The sequence below is a fragment of the Aplidium turbinatum genome, chromosome 1 (assembly GCF_918807975.1).
Source record: "Aplidium turbinatum chromosome 1, kaAplTurb1.1, whole genome shotgun sequence".
Taxonomy (NCBI): Eukaryota; Metazoa; Chordata; class Ascidiacea; order Aplousobranchia; family Polyclinidae; genus Aplidium; species Aplidium turbinatum.
The window spans coordinates 58,808,308-58,836,165 of record NC_137472.1 but is presented as its reverse complement, the minus strand read 5'-3'; the positions used below and the strand labels follow the sequence as shown (position 1 = coordinate 58,836,165).

General features: G+C 40.5%; 1 protein-coding gene across 1 annotated transcript; it reads right to left on the bottom strand.

Moving 5' to 3' along the window:
- Positions 1–223: 223 nt before the first annotated feature.
- LOC145776592 (uncharacterized) lies at positions 224–20,691 on the bottom strand. The gene is made up of 6 exons (XM_082587828.1): positions 20,439–20,691; positions 11,760–11,994; positions 5,224–5,456; positions 2,227–2,346; positions 1,567–1,811; positions 224–920 (listed from the first exon to the last, which is right to left on the bottom strand). The coding sequence occupies exons 1-6, from the start codon at positions 20,641–20,643 to the stop codon at positions 807–809; spliced, it is 1,152 nt and encodes a 383-aa protein (XP_082443954.1). The 5' UTR covers positions 20,644–20,691; the 3' UTR covers positions 224–806.
- Between the last annotated feature and the right edge of the window lie 7,167 nt (positions 20,692–27,858).

The window sequence follows — 27,858 nt, the reverse complement described above, 5'->3', positions numbered from 1 at the left end:
AATCTTGTATCACATGCGATGTCTAACTGGTTCTACTTCAAGGCTTGCCACGGACTAAAAGTCTGACTGAAATTGTAGGCAATTGTTTTTTTCGGTTAATAGACTATTTTTGCTAAGTAGCCTATTTTTTGCAACACTTGGCCTACCTCAAGTTGATACTTGATGCATTGAAACTTAAATGCGATCAGGGAGTTGTGAATTCGATAAAGATAAGATCTTTAAATTAACTTACAGCAGATTTTTTTTTTCAATAGCAATGTTTGAATACTGCGTCTCCACATAATAAGCATAACCAAAGCAAAAATATAAAGATGCAGTTATATCAGGTGATGCTAAATGACAAATTGTTTTTTTGTTTTATTTACATTAGGTCTACAATCCATTCTTTTCGGCCATTTTTAAGTTGCAGAAAAAGTGTTTCTATTTTTTAAACAAATTATATCACTTTTACATTAGGCTATACATTCTTTTCTATATGTAGGATAATTCAACCATTAGGTTTTCTATGCTTACAAACCGACGGTAAAATGCCGTATGACAAACGTGCCTCTCATAAGATAGCCTATGCATTGAGTTAGTAAGCCTTAGGCCAACAGCGAGCGAGACTTCATCAAGCAGATTTGAAAAACAGCAGAAAAACTGTTTTCGGCGTCAAAATTATTGCTAACTCAAATCACTGCTGATGAGCAAGATTTTAAATTTATTTTTTATTTTTGCAATGTAGTTTGCATTTTTCCTCATTTTTATTTTCAATTTTCTGTTTTCTCTTAACCTTCTTCTTCTTCTTCTCCTTCTACATTATCTTCCTATTCATCTTCTTCCTCTGGTTCCACTTCTCGACATCTTCCAGGTTCCACTCTAATGTCATCAATGGCGCTGTCACCAAAAATATTCCTTCCTCTTCTTTCAATTATTCTCACCTGAAACATACTTCGATGATTACTGTAGAACGGTCTTGGTCGTCGCATCTAAGACCTAACCCTGTGGTTGAAAATCTAGAGTTTAACTATTATGCCTTTGTGTCTTGACAAAGACACCGCCTCATGCTCTTACGCGGTGTCGAATCGGCATCCTCTGCTGTGCAGCCTACAAGGTATAGTCCGAACACTGACAACCTGAAGTAGTAAAAGAACAAACTCTCTGCTATACATAGACTCAATAGAAGGCAGCGCAGGTGATGAAATGCCAGTGTAGCTTCGTTATAGTGATGCTATGCCATGCGTTCCATCATATGTCTTCTGTGGTGGAATCCAATCTAAATAGCACCCGGTTCGCTATGATTAAAATTAGCCACATCTGGCAACCTTGAAAATTGGCCAATCGTGGAAGTTAGCCATGAACCGATTCTGCAAAAGTTTTATTTTTTTAGAAACGGTTCGCACAAACCGATTCTAACCGGCCTAACTAAATAGAGCTTTAGTGAAAGATATGGTCAGCAGATGGGAGTCAAACCCGCTTGAAAGGGATAAACAATCTACGAAAGCCAACGTTGGAATCTACTGATACAAATGCTTTATTACCTGAAAAAATAATACTTTCTTACGCAAACAAATGATGCATTCTTACCTGAACAAACGATGGAAAGTCAATTTGGAACTTAAGTTGTCTCCATCCTTCTTGTCCTCTCATCGTTCGAAAGATAGGATTGCCTGCTACCGTTACCAAAAAGCGATGACCAGTGTTGTCTCGCACATTGTGATTTTGCTTCAGTGACAAGCAAAAGCAACCTCTTAGATCTTTTCGGCTTATCAGAAGCGCTCGACGGCTATCTCCAGCGCCGACATTGGCCTCATAATACAAATAGTTATCACCTGAAAGCATAAACAGGTTTTTGATAAGATTTATTTTAATATTTTAACTGCTTGATTGAATAAAGAATAGGATGCTACCGGTACATAAAATATAAAAAATATAACGCGGAAGCCTATGATAAGAAACAAAGCATTGGGGGAAGAGAATAATGTGGGGTGGATGTGGAAGAGAATCTTAGCATATTAAAAAAAATACAGGGTGACATAGGTAAAATTGTTCAGCGATTTATAAAAAATAAGACATTCAACAAGACAAAGATCCATGAGACTTTGTTAGCGAGCATATTTAAGTGGTGGACTTAAAAGAAAATAAATCTCATAATTTATTATTTTAGAAAGAGGAAATCTTCAAAGGCAACTCCACACCTTGGGATAAAACCAAAATGACGAAAATACAAAGAGTCTATAATTTTACCATTTGCAGCTGAATCTGGACCAGTTCCTGGTGTTGGGGTTGAACCACTGTTCTGTCTCCAACCTCTTTGATCGATCCAACCATTCAATCCTTCCCCTTCTTCAAAGCTTGTTGTATACTCTGCAAGCACATAAAGTAAGGGCAACTATAATTTGTCATGAAAAAATCTTGCTCGCTTGGGAAATAGTATGCACACTCTTGCTTTATGTTTATCGATAGTATTAGTAGGCTATGTTATTGTAATGTAAGCTTATTGTGTAGCCTACCTTATTATCATAGAATTTAATTGGCAAATAAAGTTATTTTTTTTCTCTTTTAAAATAAAACATAGGTCTTTACTCAATCCGAAGCTTCATATTTAGATGGAAAGCTGAAAGAAAGGATGGTGTATAGTATGCAGTAGGGAAGCGAACTCGGTTGACTTTTCCTTTTTTCACTAAGAGTTTACATTTGAAGTCAATGCTTTTCGATCGATTTAAAATTTTATTCTTTGTAATTAAACTTTTAACTTTTCTGCAATCTTGAAGGTACCATTTTCGGAAGCATTTTATGAAGATATTTTTTTTAAACATGTTTCGTATGGGAGCCAGGGGCTCTATTTGGTACCGGGTTCAAATTCTCCTCATAACGGTCTTCTAACTTTGTATAGTTTGTAAAGCTTAATAGGCCATGGTAAGCACCAGTTTTCACAGTAGCCTATTTGGGGGACCAAACCCGAAAGAACAAAATTGAAACGGAGCTGAAGTAGCCTGCTGGCAAAACAAAACTTTGCTTATTGATTTGCTTTGAGAACGCAACCGAATGTTTGTTCCAAACTGTTTTATTGTCTTTCTGTTTAAAAAATAAACTTTACTTCTAACCTATAGTTCTGATGTCAATAGGCTAGGCTGTAAAGTAAACTATTTATTAGTTTTGAGAAATAATTTTTTTTAAAGCAAGATAGAATGTAATGCCTCACATTGAAATTTAGAATTAAAAGATAATTCAAACAACTTTACAATATTGAGTTCTATTTACAGCTTTTGTTATTTAATACTGCAGTAAGAGAAACCCAGGAGAGTTAAGCCAATTTTTCTACTTTGGCCGATATTTATCTAAATTTTCGAGTTGCACATATGGTTGGTTGGTTTTGAATTTTTATCCTCGGACTGACAAAGCCTTTATAGGTTATTCCTGGCAGTTTCGAATACTTGTAGAGGCTTTTGACACAGGGCCGGTTACCGAGATGGACAGAGTGAAGTTTTCCGATTGTTGAAGTGTTGTTGCCAAGGAATTTTTCCATTCACTAGGTGCCGCTGAATGGAGAGCAGTCCTGAAATGCGTTGCTCAAGCGCACACCCCAAGAGTCGAACCAGCGCCGCGTGATCTTGAGCCAGGCGCGTAAACCACTGAGCTATCGGAGCTAACTAAGGCATATAATTTGTTTGGTAATCTGAAGGGTACCATGCATACCTTCATACACAAAAATGGAAATTAATTTAACGTTCCATTGTATATATGTTTACTTTGCCGATGAAATAAAAAGTCGATTGTTTACCATGCTCAGCATAATCAGGACGGCAAAAGCTTTAACATGGTCATAGATTTAACAAAAAAAACAAACATAAGGAGTAAAAAAATTGATATGGTTTATGAAAACGGGGATATGAAACGAGAAACTAGCATTTATAAGAGTTTTTTTTGTTGTCCTGTTTTTGATAACCACATTAGTTTTTCCCCCACTCTTTATGTTTTTTTTGTTTTTTTTTATTAAATCTATGGCCACGTTAAAGCATTTACCTATTCGGATATATAGCCTAGATCAGGGGTGTGCAACCTTTATTACAAGAGGGCCAGATATGAATAACTAGGTGAAACCACGGGCCGCACGTTTATTTAACATATGATTTTTAGTAGTTGCAGGCACAAAAGAGTATTTTTTTGTTATTCATATTATTCTTATATTAGGAGTTATCTCCTTCCAGAAATAATAAGTTAGGACGCATACATTTCTGAAGAAAACTGCTATTCAAATTTATTGTCACACCGTCTTTAAACGAGCTCAGTGAGAAGTTTGCAGCTGGCTTCTTTTCCCGACGGCTTTTTCCAAATTTACTTTAATGGATACTATACTTTACTTTAATGATCGCAATTCGAAGTCCATTTTCCAAGTGTTCGTCTGTCAGAACCGATTAATAGGGAGATTTCATGACGCCCGTTTTAGAAAAAAATGTTCGCACAAATACGTTGAGCCAAAAAGTGCCATTTTTGAAGCCATGGATTTTTCAAATGTGGAAAGTCATCTTAGTTGAAATGCTTTCGGTAAAAATAGCCAAGATTCATTTCTAAATACTTTGCTTTCAAATCCGTTTTCTCTTGAAGATCAATCAGTTCAAGTTATATCTTCTGGTGCTTTGTTAATGTCTGTGTTGAATGGCGAAGCGAATATACCAAACAAATGTTCATGAGATTTGAAGTCCTTGAAACGAGCCAAAAATTCATACAACAATTTTTCAAGTTGGTCCGCAAATTCAGTTTTCTTCTCAGGATGCATTCCATAGTCTCTTAAAGTTGGAAAGTGGAAAAGATTTCCTGTCTGTACGTGAGCTTTTCAAAGTCGTACTTTGTTCATAATGCCTTTTATGTGACCATACATTTTTACGTTTCAAATAATTAAATACAATGGATTAGCGGTGGCCGGTGGGAGACTTCTAAAATGGTTAACAGAAGGTGCGAAATCTGCAATAATCCACTCCACAATGAATTGTTCACACGTACCAGACTAAACTAAATTATAAACACGTTTCGGGGGGCGCACAGAATTCAAAATTGGCACATCTTCGCGGGCCACATAATTTTTCTTCGCGGGCCGTATTTGGCCCGCGGGCCGCACGTTGCACACCCCTGGCCTAGATATCTGGTTTCCCAAACGAATAAAGTCTTAGAAAGTTTGCTAACTACCCTAACAAATGCTTTAAAAAGAAACTTGCACGAAAACAAGAACGTACGACAACTTACTTCCGCTTGGTACTCTTGTGACGTTTAAATGTTCGCAGGGAAGAAAAATTGATCCAGCTGGTACTTTAGAAATTGGTGCCATGGTACTTTCTGTTGTTGGTGCCATGGTGCTTTCTGTTGTTGGTGCCATGGTGCTTTCTGTTGTTGGTGGCATGATGACAGGTTTTGGCCGGCAGATCATTTCTTTCATCAACGATTCTTGAAAGGTGCTAAAGCTTTGCACAACTGTTGCTCTATAAAAAAAATGTTCCAATAAAGACGAATAAATATTTAAATATGTTTTATGCCAAACAAAAAACAAATTACTATAAGTTGTGAGAAACATTTTATGTCAACCTGAATGTGGCCTGTTTAGCAAACTATCTAGGGTACCGTATCTAAATTCAAGTAGCTTATTAGGGGAAAGTCCTCACACGTCAAACAATTTTTCGCTTTTTTCATATTTCTCGCATTTCTAACAATTTTCGGAGGAAAGCTCAGTTATCAATTTATTGGATATTTATAAGCAAAAATAAATGATAGCAATAACAGAAGGAGATACCGTATTCACCGTAAGATAAGCAGACAGTATGCAAAAATATGTCTGGCTCTGAAATGTCTGAATTCTCCTTAACCGTCGGGTGAGTTCGGATAAGCTTACAGGTTAGGAAAGACAAGGTGAGGAAGACAAGCACCTTCACGTGGTCCCCCCGTCAGTAACATACGAAATTATACAAAATACGTATGCGAAACGAAGCTTGTCAAACAAGAGCTAATGAGACTGTTTAGCGCAGGGTGGGTAGGGAAATGCCCTTTTCAGGGCACGGCAGTGCTCGCACTGTCGAAAAGTACCGACGACCCACCGTACTGCAGCTGAACACCGAGGGCATCACGGCCAGCAAGCTCAACATCATCGAGCATCTGGCCACCAAGCATCAAGCCCTCATCATCCTCCTCCAGGAGACTCACTGTACATCTGTGGATAAGTTGGTAATAACCAACTTCACACTCGCAGGCGCAACCTGCAGCAGGAAACACGGCCTCGCCACGTTTGTCCATGACCGGGTGAGCTGGTCCTTGGTTGACCAATCCCAAGCTCAATCGGAGATCGAGTGGCTTTGTGTAGATGTAGCAGGCTACAACATCGTCAATGTCTACAAACCCCCACCTTCGCGGATAACATCAACAGCCATCCAAGTGTTCCCCCACCCCAGCCTCTACGCTGGCGATTTTAACTGCCACCACAATGACTGGGGCTACAACTCCATCAACAACGACGGAGAAAGTCTGGCCGCTTGGGCAACCAACAACAACCTCGCCCTTTTATACGATCCTAAGGGCGCACCGAGCTTCCAATCCGGTCGTTGGAACACTGGCACGAACTCAGACCTGGCTTTCGCAAGTGATGACCTCGATGATCGCCAGCCGGACAGACGTGTGCTAGAGAAGTTCCCAAGCTCTCAACACCGACCCTCGCTAATCACGGCCCCCTTGCTTGCCACACCTATTCCGAGCAAGCCTGTCAAGCGATGGAACTTCAGAAAGGCCGATTGGGAATACTACAGCTTCCTCACAAACGAAGTTACGCAGTACCTCCCATCCCCACACACCATCAAAGTGGATGAAGCTTACCAGGACTTCTGTGATGCAATCATATCTGAGTCAAAAGACTCCATCCCGCGAGGTCGACGGAAAAACTACATACCTTGCTGGGATGTGGAGTGCGACAGGCTCTACCGCGACTTCCTCCGTTCCCCCCAGGGCACCGCCACCACCAACTCAGCAACAGCCCTTCTGGCAAGATTGGATTCAAAGAGGAAGAAGCGCTGGACAGAAGCCATAGACTCAATCGACTTCACGCACTCCAGCCGCACAGCATGGAGTACACTCAATAACCTCACTGGCAGATCACGTGCCTCTCGTCGCCAATGCCCCATTTCAGCAAATGCCATCGCCACACAACTTGTGAAAAATGGAGTGCACAGAACGAGAGACCGTGAATCAGACAAGTCCGTCCTCAAAGAAATGACGGACCTCTGGAAGGTCCCAACACCTGTCGAGGGCAACATCTCTGGTGAGTTTACCCCAGAAGAATTTGCCTCCGCCCTCCAGCACCTAAAGCCAGGCAAATCCCCGGGCCTTGACCACCTATGCCCGGAACTAATACTCCAAGCTGCCCCCTCTATGAGGTCCTGGTTAAAAGACTTCCTTTCCTGCTGCTTGCGTCACCTGCGCATCCCAAGAATCTGGAGAAAAGCCCTAGTGGTTGCAGTCCCAAAGCCGAAAGAGCCCCCGGGGGATCCGAAGAGCTACCGCCCCATCTCTCTGCTCTGTATCCCCTTCAAGATACTCGAGAGACTTATCTACGCCCGTGTCGAACCGATAATAGACCGTCAGCTCCCTCGGGAACAAGCCGGCTTTCGCCACGGAAGATCAACCGTAGACCAGGTTACTCTGATGACCCAAGACATCGAGGACAGCTTCTCGGCAAAAAAGAAGGCTGGCGCCGTGTTTGTCGATCTCACGGCTGCCTACGTCACTGTATGGCACAGCGGCCTTACCTGCAAACTACTCCGTCTCCTTCCTGACAGGCACATGGTCCATATGATTATGGAACTTGTGCAAAACCGCAGCTTTACCCTTTCCATCGGTAGCGGCCGACGAAGTAGACTACGTCGACTCAGGAACGGCGTCACACAGGGCTCTGTCCTGGCTTCCCTCCTCTTTAACACTTACATCTATGACCTGCCTGACACCATCTCCAGGAAGTATGCGTACGCAGACGATCTGGCTCTCCTGCATCCAGCCGGAGATTGGCAGTCAATGGAGAGGAACCTAAGCCAGCACATGTCAACTATATCAACATATCTCCAGAAATGGAAGCTACAGCTCAGCAAGGCAAAGACAGTGTCGGCGGCCTTCCATCTAAACAACAAGGAAGAAAAACGTGAGATCAACGTTACCACCGATGACGAACACCTCCCCTACTGCGCCGAACACACCTACCTCGGCGTAACCCTGGACAGTGGACAGGTTACTCACGTACCGACGACACCTGGAGTCACTGCGCAAAAAACTATCTGCGCGCGTTGCACTTTTGAGGTGGCTGGCGGGTTCCGGCTGGGGAGCTGATGTGAAAACCCTTCGCACAGCTACCTTGGCCCTCGTCCATTTTACCGCCGAGTACTGCGCACCAGTGTGGTGCCGCAGCTCTCACACCCGCCACATTAACACCGCTATCAATGACGCACTACGCACTGTGACTGGATGCCTGCGTCCCACTCCAACGGACTGCCTTCCCATCCTTGCAGGCATCCAACCTGCTGAGCTTCGCCGTAAAGGAGCCATGATTTCCCTTGCTCGTCGCGCGCTGGACCCCGGCCATCTCCTCCACAGTACACTCCAGCGCCTACCTGGAGGACAGCAGCGACTGAAATCAAGACGCCCATTTCTGCCCGCCGCACGACAGCTTCTGAACAACGTTGAAGATCTTGGAATAGGTGCGGCACACTGGACGAACTACACATGGAACATGGAGTAGCAAAACAACACCTCCCGACTCCGTGATTTCCTACCCGACGTCGATCCCCACCCTCCGGGAATGTCCCTCGCAAGACTTGCGTGGGTCCGGCTTAACCGCCTACGAACCGACGTCGGTCGCTTTCGTTCAGACATGTGCAGATGGGGCCTGGCTCCCTCACCGGGATGCGAGTGTGGCGCCACAGACCAGACAATAGATCATGTCGTCCATGACTGCCCAATCCATCAACCACCACATGGAACGCTTGGACTGAAGGCCCTGAATGACGAGACTGTCGAGTGGCTGATGACATCATGCCCAAACATATAGTCCGGAAGAACAGCTCATACGACGAAGAAGCTTACAGGTGACCTCGGACATTGTCTAGCTAAGCTTGAGTTGATCCTTTGAAAGTTTCGAAAAAATGTTTCCTACTTTTTAGATTTAATACACCGCAAGAGGAAAGCTGAGCAGTAAAGTGATGTGATAAGTGATGATGAGTAATGCAACTTAAAAAGTTGCATCACAAAAGGAGAACTTCAGGAATGGTAGAAGGTTGTATTTACAAATCAAATATATGGTTAATGAACGAAAAGCAAATGAAAGTAAACGAATTACACGCAGCAGGCCCGTAGCCAGCCAAGAAGCGAAGGTACTCTGATAATTTTTGTCTCCCTAGAAATACACATGCATGCATTCACGTAATTTTTAGTTCTCCCACCCTAGAAATTGGTTAGTCCCCTATGGCACTTAGCACCAGCTATGTGCCTAAAATGAAAGTTTCACGTCAACGCAGCACATAAACGGACATTTGCATCTCAAATTTTATGACAGATTGCTGCCTCTTTGAACCATGAGTCTGAACAGGATCTGGCAACACCTTTTCCTAGCTCGACAAATGAATCTGGAACTTTACAGTAACATGCTGACGCAAAACCTTTACTGTAAAATTTACAGTGTAAATTTTTCAGATTCATCTCGAGTGCTGCCATTGCCATTATTAGTAATAACTTCTCGATCACCTAAATCTTCGCTTCCATCTTTTTCTGAATCATCAGACCCGTCGTCAGAAATAACTCGACCTGCGTAATAAACAGTACTTTTCTTTGGGAGCTGAAATGAACAAGCAAGTAACAGCCAATTTGTAGTTGGCTTTTGGAGGTATTTTCAGCTTCTTCACTTTTGGAACCATCATCGTTGTCGGTGTCCACTAGTTTTATTTGAACTCTCTTTATCTATATCAGGACTACTCTCTGGCGCAGTAAAAAGAGGAAGAGGTCTTGCAACTTTTCTCTTCACGAAACGAAACGGTTTTGAATTTGATTTCGTGCTTTGCATTTGTTCTTTTTCAGGCTATCGATGGTAATCATTTATCTACCCCTCTTTCGAGTAGAGGTGGTTTTCCAGGGATGGAGCTTTTGGGTACTTTCACAATCTTTCTGGGGTAATATCTGAAGTTGATGGCTCGCTTTGATGATTTGCGTTGCTCTCGTTAGACAGCAGTGTGTCAACTGTAGGGTCAGGGCGATCAATAACAGTTCAGCCAATAAGATCATCGTCAGTGAAAATGCTGCAATCAAACGGAAAATGCTTGTGCAGGAAAATCTTTTCTTGATGTTTATTGGAGTTGCCGCTCTTCCCCAAGTAAGACTACACCATAAAGAAAGACAATAAATTAAAATGTTTTTCCTGGGTGTAAGATCATCCAGTCGTTCACACCTTTACTGACTCAAGCTTGTCTTGAAACTCCTTCACAGTTCTCTTGTTGAAACAGGAAATGCGAGCAAGGCTGGTTGCTACAGGATTTTTCAACGCCACGGAAGGATTGCTTTCCATGAAACCATCGAACCCATCACGGCCTGCCATTTCGTTATCTACCCAAGATTTAAGGACAACTTTAGAATTTGTGCCAGCATACTCGAATGTTTTTTTTATTCTACTTTTCTGAAGACCATAAAATATCCTACTGCATTGGATAAAGTATTCTGCCAGTAATTTTTTTTCTTGTTCACTGAACACTTGATTTTTCTGAAATTTGATCGAAATTGATTTGTGTCCATGGACATGCCGCTTTTCTTGTACTTTTGTGCGTAATCTGAAAGTGCCTATCGGTTTAGACCAAACATACTGGCAGCATCACGAATCAAAATTTTACAACTTCTTCCGTTTCAGATTTCATTGCATCTGCGCTGACATTAGTAACTTGCTTCTTACGAAAATATTTTCTACCCATTTTATATCTAAAACTAAAAAAAAAATTTATAACTTTCTCTCAGTAACATAATATGCCATGTGTGGGAGACGTCGGACAGAAGTCCGAAGTCTCCCAAGTCTTGTCCAAAGTCTTAATTTTGGGTCCTATGTTTAAATGTTTGGGTGGCAGATGACTTTGGTGACCTTTGGTCTTTCGCTGCGATCCTTGTTGTGCGAATTATTTGTGTTTATTGTGTTTTTTGTATATTGTTGTTTTTTTCTTTCTTTTTCGCCAACAAAACAAAATAAACTAAACTGAACGCCCAAATAGCAGCCATTGCAACAAAACTAACTCTGCCACGCAAATACTGAAAAGATATCTCTGAAGAATCTATGAAACAAGAAGGGCTTGTAATAACATTTTAAACACCACACAAGATGCTTCGTTTTTTGGACCATGCTGTAAACTGCTCCTTCCGACTCTACAAAGATTAATTTTACTTTTTTTCAAAAAATAACTTTTCTTGATCTAACTTCCATTTCGCTGCTGACGGGCCACGTAAACAAGTTGTGATTTCATGATATTGTGCAATCCAAAAGTTGTCTCGAGGTCTCCTCCTGTCCGAGGGGTCACGACTTTCCCCTATACACACGAAATAGTACTTATCTAAGACAAATAGCTTAGGTTTTATAGGGCATTGGTTATTGCAAGAAAATCGTTTGAAATCAGGCTTATTGCCAATGTAGTGTAAAGGATATTGAAGGATGAATGAACGCTGTGTAGGCTACCAAGTTTTAGTCTTTCACAAGTAGGACTATTGAATGTCAAGGGAGATAGTATTACCTGATGACGTAAATACCTCCACCGCTACAGACGTCAGGCGCCGTCCAAGTAAAAGCTGACTCTGCTGCATTTTTGTCTCTTCCGTTAGAATGACCAACTGTGCTGTCCGGTGATCCCTGCCTGCAGCCAATTATTTTGAAGCCATCGGGGAGATCTCCAAAACGCCCACTTGGTCGTGCCTGTAGGCGAACTTGCATAATGAGACCTTTGAGCTGGTCATTCCCACCAATGCGTACTGAAATAGAATAATTTTTCTAGAAAGGTTGACTTTTGATTCAAAGTATTTTGAAGAGATAACTGATTGGCAATTGTGGGTAAATGGTACTCCATTTGCCACAGCCTGGTTTGATAAGTGGTAGGCCCAGCCTATTCTACCGCAGGCATATCTAAAGAAGGAGATACGAAAGCTTTTATTACGCCTGACAATAGAAAGGTTCTTGGTAGGAGTAAGACGATAAAGATTTGTCATTTGTGGTCACTTTATCTCATAGTTTATGCAGCTGCTGCACCCCTGCTTGTATTAAATTTCAGTAAATTATTATTGTTGATGGAGTTGTTCTGACAAAGTTTACTTTTTGGTTAAACAGCAGATCAAAGCTTCATTTCTAACATTCGTTGCAACGTTCATCTTATAAATGAGAAAGTAAAACAGAAACATAAGTGTTGTTTCATTGCTTCACTGACGTTTCGCACATTATGATAATGATCAACTGCAGATTAAATATTCATCTTCAGCTACTGATAGAAAAGATAATAATCCCGATGAACACCCAAAATTTTCAGTATTCTTATCGACCTGTCTAGTTTTCTCGGCGGTATCGATAGAGCTTGCCAGACTTTATATTTTAGACAGAGATACCAGATTTAAAAATTCCTGATGTCAGAGCTAAAAATAAACAGTTTTCTCCATTTATTACAATTTTTTTAGTTAAAATGAATTGAAGTTTTCATCAATTTAGCCTACATAACTGCATATATTGCAAAATATTTTACTCTACGTAGGTCGTAGAGTATAAAAACCATGAATTCGCATTTATTGTAGGCGGCAAGAAAATTTATGTTTTTTTGCCTTTCTTCATTATATAAAGTCAAATTATGTCTATTTTTCGTTATGTTACGTTTATTCTGTGTTGTTAAGACTCATTGATTTGGTGTTAATATGCATAACTGTCATTATATTGGTTTTTGATCAGAAGATGACCTTTTATCGTCGATCTGAACTTTGCATGTCAGAAAAAGTTCCCAAAACAATAAAATGTTGGTACTGTACACTGTGTAAAGTGTGTATAGGCCTACACATCTTATGGAATGATATTTTTACACATTTCTTGCCTTTGTGATGTTTAGCATACAACTATGTTGATTTTCTGCAGATGATATGTCTTAAAAAAGTTTGAATACATCCTTATCTTGATGAGATATGCGAAAACTAAACAAAATCTAGCGTTACAGAGAATCCACTATATCTCAAAAATTAAAACTGATAAGAAAAAACTGATTTTAATATATCAAAAAAATTACTCTGAAATTTTAGGTACCGTACTTAAACAAGTTCCTTTTTTGTTGATCGGTGTGATTTGATAACCATGAATGAAAGAGTCGTGGACATTGAGCCATTGAGCCACCGTTTCATCCTTTTGTTTACGCCACTGGCTGCTAGCCAAGAACAAGTCAAATCGATTACATTTTTATCGTTAAAAGTTTTGACGTACGTATAAGACCATGGCTCAATTCTCCCATCTATTACAATTACATAAACCATCGTACAGTTTTGTTATTGTTATGTATTTTAGTTTATTTGCATTGAAACGATGTACTTTTGTTTTCGTTTCCCCCAGGTCTTTTCTTTTGCTTTGTATTCATCCGCCTGCTTTTGTTAATTGGCACTTATCGTTTTTGGGCTTACTTTGCAGGTTTCACACTATATCTTGGTTGTGCAATTTTATAATAGAACAGAACTCCAATACGACTCTGGTTGAATGAGTTAGAAACACAACAGAGTTATTCGGCGACGAGGATGGGATGCTAAACGTCTGAACGAGAAACTACAGTGCTACGCAGAGCGTACAGTTTTAGTTCCTATACAAGTTTTAATTTCTACAAGTTTTATTTTTTTTACGATTATTTACAAGATGGAAAAGGTGGTGGAATTAATCCAGTCGCAGCTAGAACATATGCGACAACAAAGGCAGCAGCAAGAAGAACAGATGCGACAATAAATGCGGCAGCAAGAACGTCATCATGAAGAACAACTGAAGGAGTTAATTTCAGCCCTCAAAATTCCTGGCGAATAGGAAAACCAAAATCGGGTACCTCAAGCTATTCCTAAATTTTGTGAGTTTGATTTAACTTTAGAACTTTGGTCTGATCATTGGTCCCGTTTTTGCACATTTGTAAAAGCACAGTCCGTTCCTGATGATAAGAAGGCTCAAGTTTTCCTCACTAACCAGTCAGCCAGCATCTACAAGATGATCCTCAATGTAGCCGCTCAAGAGTCTACAGCAAAGCCAATCAATGAACTTACAATGGAGGAAATTTCGAATTACATGAAGGCACAGTTCGACCCTAAGCGCTTCGTTATTCGTGAACGATTTCGCTTCTGGAGCAACTTGAAGCGGAAACCAGGTGAGACTGTTCCAGAATTTGGTGCACGAATAAGGCAAGCCGCTGCCACATGCGACTTTTTTTCCATTACTAATCCTTTAGATGAAGCTTTGCGTACTTGTTTTATGTGCTCGGTAGGAAACGAAGCAGTTCTTAAAGCTCTCTTTAAAATTAAACCTGACGGTCTTACTTTTTCACGTGCTCTTAAAATAGCCATAGAAACTGAAGATGCTGCAAAAGTGGCTAAGGAGACGGTGTTTGGCACTGAACCGTCGGTGGTACATAAAGTTAAAGGCACCGATAGACGATATTCTTTCAAGAAAGCTGCAGTGGTGAGTGCTAATGCGAACAAGCAAAGTAAAATCTATCGGTGTGGCTTCTAAGGTCAACTGCATACAGGAGGTAAATACTGTTCATAATTCGTCGAGTAAAGTTCCTAAACTCGAGGTTCGAATTTTTATTAAGTCTTTTTCCGTCTTAATGGAACTTGATACAGCTACAGGGGGAAATTTCATCTCTTCTGAAATTTGGTCGCAGCTAGGCAAACTTATCTTGCAGACTCCGCAGCTACGTTTTCAGTCGGCAAGTAAGCACTCGATGCCTATAATAAATTGGATTTTTCACTGCCGAAGCGAGCTGCAACAAATCGGGAAAGACAACCACAGTTCAATTTATGGTATGTGAAATCCCTAAACTTAACTTATTAGGGCGTAATGATATTCAAGCACTAGATATTTCGGTAGATAAGTTCTTTTCTTCATCTTTACATGCTATTCATCGTCACAACTCACAACGACATAGATTTTAACTTGCAAAAATCCGAGTTATGTGACCAATACGAAGACTTATTTAAACCTGAGTTAGGTTGTCTTCAGGATTACGAATTAGAGATCGAGTTTAACTCTGATTGTAAACCAGTGTTTTCAAAGCCCAGACCAGTGCCTTTCGCCATTCAAGAAGACTTAGCTCTTGCCTATGACGCCGGCATAGAAAAAGGTATCTGGACACCTGTACAATTTTTGCGACTGGGGAACTCCTGTAGTACCAGTTCGCAAGGCTTCTACCGAAGGTAAGAAATCCAAATTAAGAGTTTGTGGTGACTATTCCTCGACGCAGTGCGGTCTTAGGGTATTTCGGGCCCTGTGCAGAATATGCTTTGCGGGCCCCAATGACAATGATCCAATTCAGTAGCGTAGCTAGGTATTTTGAAAGGGGATGGGGGTGGTTTTACGGTCAGCGGAAGGCGACACCTAGCGGTGGGGGTCTGGGAGGCCTCCCCCAGAAAATTTTGAAAATTTGCTTTGAATTTGGGGCATTTTGAGAGCATGTTCAACAAAAATTTGGGTATGAATATTACTGTAAAATGGTGCTGTCCGGTGGCATAACAAAAGGATAACATCATGCTTTCTTCGGCATTTTTTGAAAATAAAGCTATGTCTCTATGTTGAGTCTGGATGCAACCTATTTCGTATCCTGAAATCGTGTAACAAAATCAAATTTCGACCTATTTCGTCCCCTGAAAAGATCGAGAGAAATTTTGAAATGTTTGCTGCAACTCCGATCAGCGACTTCGGCTCTGTTGTTTTTTTTTCTCAATCTTTTCAGGGTACGAAATGTTCAGGAGACGAAATAGGTTGCACCCATTGAGTCTATATTTTCTTGTTGCTAATTCCGTTGTTGAATTTTTCTATTGGAAATGCCAAATTACTGAATTTTGTGAGTAAATTGCGGGCCCCCCTAATTTGCGGGCCCTGTGCGATCGCACGGTTTGCACACCCCAAAGACCGGCACTGCTCGACGGTTAATCCACAACTTAAAACTCACAGGCACCCTTTGCCTCTTCCAGAAGATTTAATGCGTAAACTAGGGGTGGCCATGGATTCACAAAGATTGACCTGGCAGATGCTTATAACCAGATTAGGTTTGTTCCAAAGAATCGAAACTACCTGGATGACATTTTGATAAGCGGAGCTAAAGCAGAAGAGCATTTCCAGAACCTTAAACGACTACTCGATCGTTTATCTTCGAAATGTCTTAGATGTAGGAAGGAAAAATGTAGATTTGCCCAGGCAAATGTCGAGTACTTAGGCCATGTTCTTTCTAAAAAGAGGATTTCAAAGGGTCCTAAAGTCGATGCTGTACTGAACATGCCTGCTCCTTCCAACGTTGGCACCTTACGTTCTTTTCTGGGGTCATTTCAATTTTATTCTAATTTATTCTAATTTTATTCTAATTTTATTCAATTTTATTTCTCGGACTGACAAAGCCTTGATAGGTTATTCCTGATAGATTCGCATACTTGTAGACGCAGTGGTTCCCAACCTTTTTGTCTTGGTGACCCCTTTTAAAAAAATTCGTAGATATCGCGACCCCCACTTATATATTTATATGTACAAAGTTCCTATGAATGAGTATCCGTCTACGTATTGTGATTTATTTACAAATGCTTCATCTATTCATCAGCATAACACAAGATATCAAACAAGCAACAACTATTTTATAAATAGATCAAATACAGAATTTGGCAAAAAGTCCATGCAGGTATTGGGACCAATGCTCTGGTCAGAGGTTCCAAGTAGGCTAAAAAACTTATCATTTCATTGTTTCAAAAAAGAGATCAAAACGTTAATTTTACAAAGCTACAGTGCATCGTAAGTGATATGTTATGGAAACCAACTTGTCAGTTTCTTCGGAAACTTGATTATTCTCTGCTTGCTTCATGGAATTTTGTGTTTAGGCCTACGTTATCATCAATATGTTTTTTTTGTGCGTATGTTGTTGTTGAAGCGCGGGAACGTTTCAATTATTTTATTTTTTCTCTTGTAAGCTTATTTTAAATGGCAAAATCGTAATTTCCGTAGGGTGGCAATTGACTAATAGACCGTATGGTCGTCTCGTTGTCTCCCTGTCGGTATGGGAACTTGTGTAACTTTTGTATTGTGTATATTGCATATTTCAAACATGTACCTATGTTCCTGTTACTGACAAATAAAACATTGATTGATTGATTGATTGATTTATTCTAAGTTTATGCCCCCAGATTCTTCTACGGTAGCGCAACCGTTATATCATTTAACCAAGAGCGGTGTTCCTTGGAGATGGGAACACAAAGAAAAATGCGCTTTTGCAAAATTAAAAACGTTTCTTTCCGCAGAAGATGTTTTTGTACACTTTAACCCGTTGCTTCCTTTAGAAATTGCATGCGACGCATCAAGCGTGGGCATTGGCACCACACTGTTTCACCGCTCCCAGGACGGAAGGTGGCATCTCTTCTGCCCCAGGCCATTTCCAAAAGATAATGGATGATCTAACTAGTGACCTTCCAGGTGTAGCAGTCTACCTGGATGACATTTTGATAAGTGGAGCTAAAGCAGAAGAGCATTTCCAGAACCTTAAACGACTACTCGATCGTTTATCTTCGAAAGGTCTTAGATGTAGGAAGGAAAAATGTAGATTTGCCCAGGCAAATGTCGAGTACTTAGGCCATGTTCTTTCTAAAGAGAGGATTTCAAAGGGTCCTAAAGTCGATGCTGTACTGAACATGCCTGCTCCTTCCAACGTTGGCACCTTACGTTCTTTTCTGGGGTAATTTCAATTTTATTCTAAGTTTATGCCCCCAGATTCTTCTACGGTAGCGCAACCGTTATATCATTTAACCAAGAGCGGTGTTCCTCGGAGATGGGAACACAAAGAAAAATGCGCTTTTGCAAATTTAAAACGTTTCTTTCCGCAGAAGATGTTTTTGTACACTTTAACCCGTTGCTTCCTTTAGAAATTGCATGCGACGCATCAAGCGTGGGCATTGGCGCCACACTGTTTCACCGCTCCCAGGACGAAAGCGAGAGGCCAATAGCCAATGTGTCGAAAATCTTGACAAAATCTCAAAGAAACTACAGCCAAATCCAAAAAGAGGCTTTGTCCATCATCTTCGCTTTGAAGAAATTCTACCAATACCTCTACGGTAGGAATTTTATTTTGGTAACGGATTATAAGCCTTTGCTTTCACTTTTTGGTCCAGATAAACCTACCCCTTCGCTGGCGGCCAACCGGTTAGCACGCTGGGCATTGTTTTTGAGTCAGTTTAGTTATACTATAGAGCAGGGGTTCCCAACCTGTGGTACGCGTACCACTATAGAGTATCGCAAAACAACGCATCTCCAAAATGCTAACGCTTTGAGCCGTCTTCAGTCCAACGGTGACACAATCTTTGATGGGGAGGAAAGTGCAGATGATGTTGATATTGTCTGCGTAATTGATACGTTGGATTCGCAGGTTAGTCATTCCAATTCTTCTATTTTGCGCAAGGAAACTTCCAAGGATCCAGTCTTGTCTAAAATCATTCGCTTTACACAAGAAGGATGGCCTGCGAAATCAAATGCTAACGATCCAATCGAACAGTTTAGAAGAGTTGCTGATTCTCTAACAACATGTTATGGTTGTTTATTATATGGTTCTAGAGTAGTTATTCCTTTTAAACTCCGCAATGATATTCTTTCACTTTTACACGAAGGTCATTTCGGCATGCAGCGCATGAAACAGCTGGCTAGGACAGCAGTCTACTGGCCCAATATCGATGCGGACATTGTCGACCTCTGCCGAACATGTACTACACATGTACTACACATGTACTACACATGTACTACACATGTACTACACATGTACTACACATGTACTACACATGTACTACACATGTACTACACATGTACTACACATGTACTACACATGTACTACACATGTACTACACATGTACTACATGTGGTGAGCATCAAGCTGCACCAAGCAAGGCTCCTATCCACCCATGGTTAGCTCCAGAGAAGCCTTGGAGTCGAATTCATGTCGATCACGCTATTAATTGTTTAGGTTCTAATTGACTTATTGTTACCGATGCTTATAGTATTAAAGTACCCTTCTATTCACCCAACTTCTTCCGTATCGACTTCTGCTACTATTGATCTTTTAGAGCAGGATTTTGCCCATTTTGGATACCCCCACTCCATTGTCTCAGACAATGCGACTACGTTTTCTTAGCCAAAAGACTTCAAGAATTATTGTAAAACTAGGGGATAATACGCATCACTGGAGCACGATACCATCCAGCTACAAATGGTGCTGCCGAGCGTTTGGTGCGCAATTTCAAGCAGGCGCTGAGAAAATCGTTGTTACTGCCTAAAAGTGCGACTACTCAATTCTTGATGCAGTTTCGCCGTACGCCTAATGCTAGTGGTTACTCTCCCAGTGAGTTATTAAAGCACCGCCAATTACGTACTAAATTATACATTTTACTTTCTTCCTCAGCTCAAATCAGGAAAACGTCGACGAGACCTCCGTCCCGGAAACAAAACCGGAAAACAATTAATTTCGACGTTGGTGATCCGTGTTACGCTTTATACTTTGGGTCCAGGCAAAGCCGAAGTCCTCGTTGGGTTCCTGCCGTCGTGGTGAAGCGAAACGGGAGTCGGAGTTTGCAGGTTCGAGTGGACCCTCGAGGTTCAATATGGAGACGCCACGTCGACCAGCTACGTCCGAGGTACATCTCGCCGGAAGACGGGGACCCAGAGGAGACTACTTTCACGTATTCATCGATAGCAACCGAGGATTCATCAACGCCACAACGCCGATTGCGACCGAGGATTCATCGACGCTGATTGCGACCGAGGATCCATCGACGCCGATTGCGACCGAGGATCCATCGACGCCGATTGCGACCGAGGATCCATAATCGTCATCGCATCAAGAACAAACATTAAGGCGATCAAGGAGAAGACGCCAACCACCCTTTTCGTTATGAGTGGTCATAATAATTGGCACTTCTCGTTTTGGGCTTACTTTGTAGGTTTCACACTATATCTTGGTTGTGCAATTATATACTAAAACAGAACTCCAATACGACTCTGGTCGAATGAGTTAGAAACACAATAGTTATGAAATATTAAAATCTTATACCGTAGAAAAAATTGTGAAGTCAGATTCAGCATCTTAACATTAACATAGATCAGTTCTTGTAGTTTAAATCACAAGGTAAGAAGACATTTTGCTAGCGTGTGTTATTACTAAAATGAAATAATTTCTACTCACTTGTAACTTCTTCTCCAGGTGAAAACGAATCGGGTGCTGAAATAACATAATTCAAATTTTGTGAACGGCCTGCCCTGAGATGTCCTAATGGAGATAAAGATCCACAAACTGATGGGGGTGGTCCAGTTGGAAATCCATGAGCGTTATGATGCAATAGCAGACTTACAGATGCAACAAACAAAGCATTGATGAAAGCACAAACCATTCCTTTATGATTTCTTGTGCTATTGGTTAACCGTTAGTAAATGGTAGCCTACCTATGGGAATACATGCTTTATTTTAAAAAACTGTTGCAAAAATTTAATTCAATATCTCTGCATGGAGCAGATTCAGAAGTCCTGGACACATTCTCAAGAGAATCTGGCAGACCCAATTAATCAAGTTAATTGGAATATAGACCTACACAGTGTTGTACTTTGACGGCGTCAACTTTTTGTTGACGCTGAAGCTAGCGTCGTCATTTTATTTTCTAGTTGACGGAAGTGATAGCGCCGTCAATTATTTTGCCGATTTTAAGCGTCATGCGCTATGCGTCATTTTTTGTTTTTATGGAAAATCTCGTTTCACAATGAGAGTTTCACAATGTATTCCGGCCAGCACGACTCATCCGAATTACCCGCTTTCGCGTTGATTGGAATGGCTACCTGGAATACAAGCGGAAGAAGTTCGCCAAATGGTCGTCGTGTGAGCGTCTGGGGCCGAGGGTTTATCCTTTTACCACCCCAGATTCACGATGTTCCCGGACTACACTGGAAGGCTAGTAGAGAGCAGCCAGTCTTTGGTTTCATCATCCATGACACGCAGACCTTCCACTCTGTTAGGTGGCTTGAACATGGAGCAGTCATTGATGATGTGGTCTGCGGTCTGTTTCTCGGCACCACATTCACAGGAGGAGGAAGAGGCCAAATGGTGATCACTCATTAGCGTGAGCAGTATCGAGAACGAGGGATCAGAGAGAGAAAGCGAAAAATCCATGAATGTCATCGCAGAGGTTGAAGATACTTTATTTCAAGAGCTTTATGCCTCTGAAAAAAGCTATGTTGGTGCAGTGGACCTCGTTAAAAGATTTATATATGCTAAGCCATCACAGCACGCTTGGAACATTGATAGCCTACCTTTCCGAGTAAACGTTTTCAAGACTTGTTTTTGAAATACAACACACCAATATCATTCAGCGCTGCTGTGGAACGCATGTTTTCACTTGGAAAGGACATTATGCGTCTCAAACGCAGCAGATTGTCAGATAAATGTCTTGAAATGCTTGTGTTTCTACAAGGAAATAACTAATAAGCTAAAGCAGCTAATTACAATACAGTCTCAAAACATAAAACCTACTCTCTTTTTATAGCTATTGTTAGCCTAAACTTGGTTGAAATAGCCTATTCCGTTTTGTGAGACCCTGGCTAAAATAGCGCTGACGTTGACGCCGTCAATTTCTTTAAGAGCTGACGCAGTATTTTATGCCGTAAAGTTTTTAGGCAATTCGCGCTGACGCTGACGCCGTCAATTTATTTCACTGACGCGTACAACACTGGCCCCACATTTGATTAATTATTTCATCCGCGCGTTCGGCTGCATAGCCGAGTGGTGAGAACACTGGAACGGCAATCGAGAGGGCGCCGGTTCGACACCGCTCAAGAGCATGCAGCTGTGTCTGTGGCAGGACACTTAAAGGCATGCCTGAAGGTGGACACGAAGATTGGCTTCCTTGCCTTCCCGTCCACTTAATCTAAATCTTCAACCACCGGGTGAAAGCCTGGATACGACAAACAAACATCCGCGCGTTGTTCAAACACACAACCAAGAAGTAAAACCACCGGTTTTTGATTTTATTGTTTCTTAGTAGCCTACACAAATTTTGACACATGGGCCAACTAACTGCGCTGCCATCGGCGGGGCTAGGCTATGTACGGCTTTAACACTTTTATGTTTAATAAGAAATAGGCTACAGACAATTTATTGTCTTGGCAATATCAAACCTCCACTTCAGCACAAACTCAATTTTAACCGGATTAGGATAATTTAAATTCAAGATGTTACCTAAGATTTTATCATCACTTCAATTTGAGATGACTTAAAACATTTCTACAGGCTATATACAGTAGGTCTATTGTGCCCAGAGATGGGCAAAATCACTAGTTTCGGTTATCTTGAAGATCAAGACCATTCAGAGCCTATATGTGGTCTTGAAAATCAAGATCACTTTTTCTAAAATTAAAAAATATTTTTTTGCTTAATGATGTTGCCAAAAACCCAAACTTTTCTATAGGCAACCTGGTTAAAGGTTTTTTGGCAGGGGCGCCCCCTGCCCTCAATTTTTCTGTGGGTGGGTGGGGCTGGGGGCAATGGTGCCCTTTTAACCCTCTGTCTACCGAAAAAATCATATACAAGTTTTACCGTTGGGGTCCATTAGACCCCAAATTTAAAAGTACTTGTTTTGAAGAAAAATAATCAGCTCTGATTGTGAAATTAAAGCTCAATAGGAAAGGACGTAACAGACAACAACAATCATAACTTATAAACACTGTAGAAAAATCAAAAATACTCGAAATTTAACAAACAAATCATACAGTAGCCCTTGCACAAAGCAAACTGATACGGAATTGGTCTATTCTTGAGCAATGGCCACACTACTGAGTGATTTGGCTAAAAAAACGCATATTAGGCCTACGTATTAGTTCACAAGAAATATTGTGAGTTTATATATTATCGCATTTATTACAAATGAATTGCGAATGTTCTTGGCAAACGTTGAGTTTGCAAGTAGCACAGAATTGTCTGCACTTTTGAAGTTTGTATCTTTCGCAAAGATAGCATCTAGCCTTCTTTGATTTTAGCGCCTGATCTTCAACAGCTGTGTCTTTTATTTTGTTGCGGATTTAGATGTCTTGTTGATATTGAAGTCGAAGCTGGTAATCCAGCAAGCTCTTTTCCTAGTTGGATCTAAAAGTTTCTTCTCTTTCATGCATGCATGCTTCAGTGCTGTGCTGCTATATTGGCCTTGCAATTGATGCCACATCACAAAGCATTGACAGCAGTGACATCGATTCTATTGTAAAATAGAGCTATCGGCCATCTTCTCGTCATTCTTTTGGAAGTGTATTTCCTAACCATTCTGTCAATAGTGTCGACTACACTTTTAGTGCTGTTGTAATACAAGATTACTTCGAATGCAGAAGGCTTGGGGTCCATTGGACCCCACGGTACAAGGTGCTATTATTTTTTTCTAGGCTACCAATTTTTGCTTCAGATCAATAATTATTATATTGTCCTAAAGATCAAGCAAAGCTGTGAAAAGTCAAGGTATATCAATATCGCATCTGCTATATGTCCTGAGAAATCGCAGAACAAAATTTGTTTTGCGGTCCATTGGACCCCACGGTAGACAGAGGGTTAAGGTCATGTAAGCTACTTCACATTTTGCAATACGATAACAATTTCAGCTATTTGCTTTTAGCCTAATTATAATCTTTCACTTCTGCAACAAAATAATATTCACGACACAAAATTCTGTATCACAGTAGGTAACGTCATTATAACGTAGCATGATGTCCTTCGGTGCCATTGTTCTTTGTATACCAGACACTTCAGTTCAGTTCAGTTCAGTTGTTTTTTTATTTCTGACCATCATATCAAAACAATACGTCAACATAGCAAAGGTCAAGAAAAAGGTAGAAGCGACAAAACGCGAACTCGTGTCATTACTCGATAATGAGCTGGTGGATGAGCATTATCGCTATATTTTATTTAAAAGTTTAAAAAATTAGCCTTTCAGTAAAAGAAGTTCCCTTTTTTCATAATCCTGTCCTCCCAGTCAAAAATCGTTCCGGCGCCCCTAGTTGTTGGTATTGCTAACTGTTGCCTTTAACTAAGCTTACTCGATCGCTTGCCTAAGAATTGTAATAAGTTAGTGACTCAAAGATAATCAAACTACAGTGGTATGTATCAAATCAGTGAACCCCTTTTTTTGGAACTCCTTCTCTGATTTGCCGTTTTCGCTGCAAATTAAAAGAAATTTGGCTTTCAAAAGTGGGTGGGCTAAGCCCAAAAGACCCACGTGGTTCTTCTATGCCTGGCCAAATATGGCGGCAAAATCTTTTCGTACGGCCACGAAATGATTCAAGTTGCCTAGGTTATATTTTGCGGTTATCTTCTTTAAGAACAATTGGTGGATTATCAATTCGCTTTTGTACAGTAAATAAGTACGGATTGACTTTTTAATGAGATACCGTAGTAACTTCTTCGGTGGTTTTTTAGGTCTAGAAAGTTTACAATCAAATGATATATTACACGATTTTTCTATGCTTTTAGTTGATATGATTGATTCACATAATTTGTTTTCAATTTCTCTTGCTTTTCAAGACACTGAAGTTCCTGTTTTAGGTGGCGAAAGCTTTATTATTAAATTATAAAATTACTAAACCTTGCTGATTTCATTTAATTTTTCTAGGAATTACTTAAGAATAGAGAAATATGCGCGACCTTATGTTGTAGGCCTACTGCTTTTTGTAGGCTACAATATCTTAGCTATAGCCTAACTACCTCACTTCAGTAGCCAATTCCCTAGGCTTGGTTTGAATAAAATAATATAATCACATCATTCACATAGAGGAAAAGCATAGTTTTTTTTTTTAAGTACTAAACTAAAGAAAAAGGAATTAACTCAACCTCATATCCGTGAGTTAGCCTACACAGTCTGTTGATTTCAAATTTTTGTAGGTTATGTTTGATGTTTTTATATCTGATCTAACTTCTCACCTGAAACTACTCCAAATGAATTAAACAAATAGTATAAAATCCTTTTTTATAAATTCGTACAAAACACCTGAAGAGAATACGTTATGGCATGCCTTATTTTTGCCGTGATGATCAAAAATAACAAGATCAGAAAAGTCAGACTTTTCATGCAACTCGAGATAAACTAAAAACTTTTTTGCCAAACTGGTTTTGCAGCCTCGGATAACTCGTGTTTATTTATTCATAAAACCATTACAAATAACGCCTGAGATTTCCTGAACTAAGATGCAAAATGCTAAAAAGGCTGGCAAAAAAAGCACACGACTGAGCTGCACGCAACTGTGCCGCTTGTATCTATTTGGCTGTGAGGTCTCCACGTAAAATTCGAGTAATAAGAAAATGCAGGATTTGATAGGCTAATGATTATACCAGTTGTAGCCTATGTCTTAGTGATAAATATGGTAGTCGGACCACTCGGCAAGCGACAACTCAGCAAGTGCTTCAATTCAGCAAGTAGGCTACATTTCAGCTACTGCCAAGTCAGCAAATGAAATTTTCGTCAAGCATTGGACTTGCTTGGTCATCACTTGCTACAATGAATTTGTTGACTTGTTACATGCCAATGTATCGGCTTGTCCGTTTTTACTTGCTTATAGGTTCATCATTTACCTATTTTAGCCACTTGCTGAAATGTTGTGAGCTCAGTTGTCACTTGCTCAACTGCAATGTGCTGAGTTCACAACTGCTGAGTTGTAGAAGACTCGATAAATATGATAAAAATCAAGCTTGTTAAATCTTGTTAAGCTATGTTATGCCTTTTAGTGTAATCATGTACCTACCCTAGGTAGCCCATTGGTTCTCTAACCGGGATTTTGCAAGGGGTCCGTAAAAGTTCCCCTACAGTAGCCTATTATTGATAAATTACAACAATTAAAAATTGGTTGGTTGAGCTTTATATACATATATATATGTGTATTTCGGTGATTCCCCAAGTGTGTGTTGGATCTGATGATGCTGTTTGAAATTTTACAGGTCGTCGCAGAAAAGTTCGGTCTCTTAATTAAACAACTTTCATAAGTTATAAAAGCGTTAAATCATTTTATAAGGCTAAGTTATGTAGGCCATTATTCAATTAAATTCATTTTGATACAGCAGATTTGATTGAATCAATAAGCTACTCAATTCAGAAATGTAAACGTTAGACAGCAGCCTATTGGCATTCTTGGTTTTGCCACGACTGTGATTTCAAAAAGGAAAAAAATTCTTTGTCAACATAGCCTATAGATCACAAAAAAATTATTAACTTTCAAAAAATTTATGAAACTTATGAAACATTTATTTTCGTTAGGAGACCCAAATCAACATATTAAAATTTCAGATAATTTTTTAGGTAGGCATGGCCTATCCGTGACCACTTTAGCCTTTGGGGGCACCAAAAGGGGTCCTCAAAGACAAAAAGGTCGAGAACCTCTGAGTGCCCTAATGTTATATAGCTCTACAGTTGTAGCCTACTGTGCAGGGTCTTTGAGAAAACGATTTATGTCCGGTAGCAACGGTAGACCTAATGCTTTTAAACAACACATCCCTATCAATATGAGTAGGCTACCGGTAACCCACAAGAAGAATCTAAAATCACATCATTTTTTTTAGTTTCCAGACTCAGCCTTAAAACTATCCCCATTTCCCATGTCAACTCTAGGTTATTGTCTGTTGTTGTGAAAGTTTGGTTTCAAGCTTACGCATGGACAGAATAATCATGGAAAGTTTACTTCATTTATTTGTTTAAAAAAAGCAACTTGATTAGCACAAGAAGTCCGGGGAAAAAAGTAGGCTATAGGCTACCGGTACCTAAAACTCTGGGAAAGTCGATTTCGACAGTCGTATTTTGCCACTTTTCTCATGCATAAAGTAGCCTAGTAGCAGTCCAGTTTTAATCCGGTGATGTCCCCGTTACCAAGGGTGGCCGGATGCACCTCCAAGTGCCACAATCGCATTCAGACCCTGCCTCCACATCAATCTGTCTAACGCGTCCTCTCTTGTCAAGCCCACCTTACTGCTTTCCTCCTCAACTTGCTTTTTCCACGTTTTCTTAGGTCTTCCTTGTTTTCTACGACCCTCCCACTTGCAACTCCAGCACTCTCCTTAAAACATCTTCATAACTTCTCAAATAAAACAGTGGTTTTACCACTGGCCACAAATAGTAACTTAATATCTGTTGTTTACTATATTGTGACGATTGTGCAAGCAATAAATGACTACGCAGCTACCTCACCCATAGCTAGCCAAATAACGCCTTCAGACAGAGCACGGAAACGGATACCACAAGGGGAATGCTTTGCGGATGAATGTTGACACACAGCACGCAAGTAGGCTATTCAACCGCAAAACAGCAGCGGATATTTGTCTGGTTTTTCGGCGTGAGGACGACTTAAAATTAATTTAAGTTTTACGCTACGTGCGAGCGAATAGGTTTAAGCTACCGCTACCACAGACTAAATGTGACTGCAATCAAGAGATGTAACTAAGTTACAAGGGATGTCTGTAAATGTTTGCTAAATGTGTTTGCTTGATTTCACACTGGTTGAACTTGTCCGGTTGCTAAACAAAAAAGTAATGTTTACAAAATGCTGCAAACGTGACATTAATGAAAATCGTCTAGCGACCACACATTTTCTAAAATATC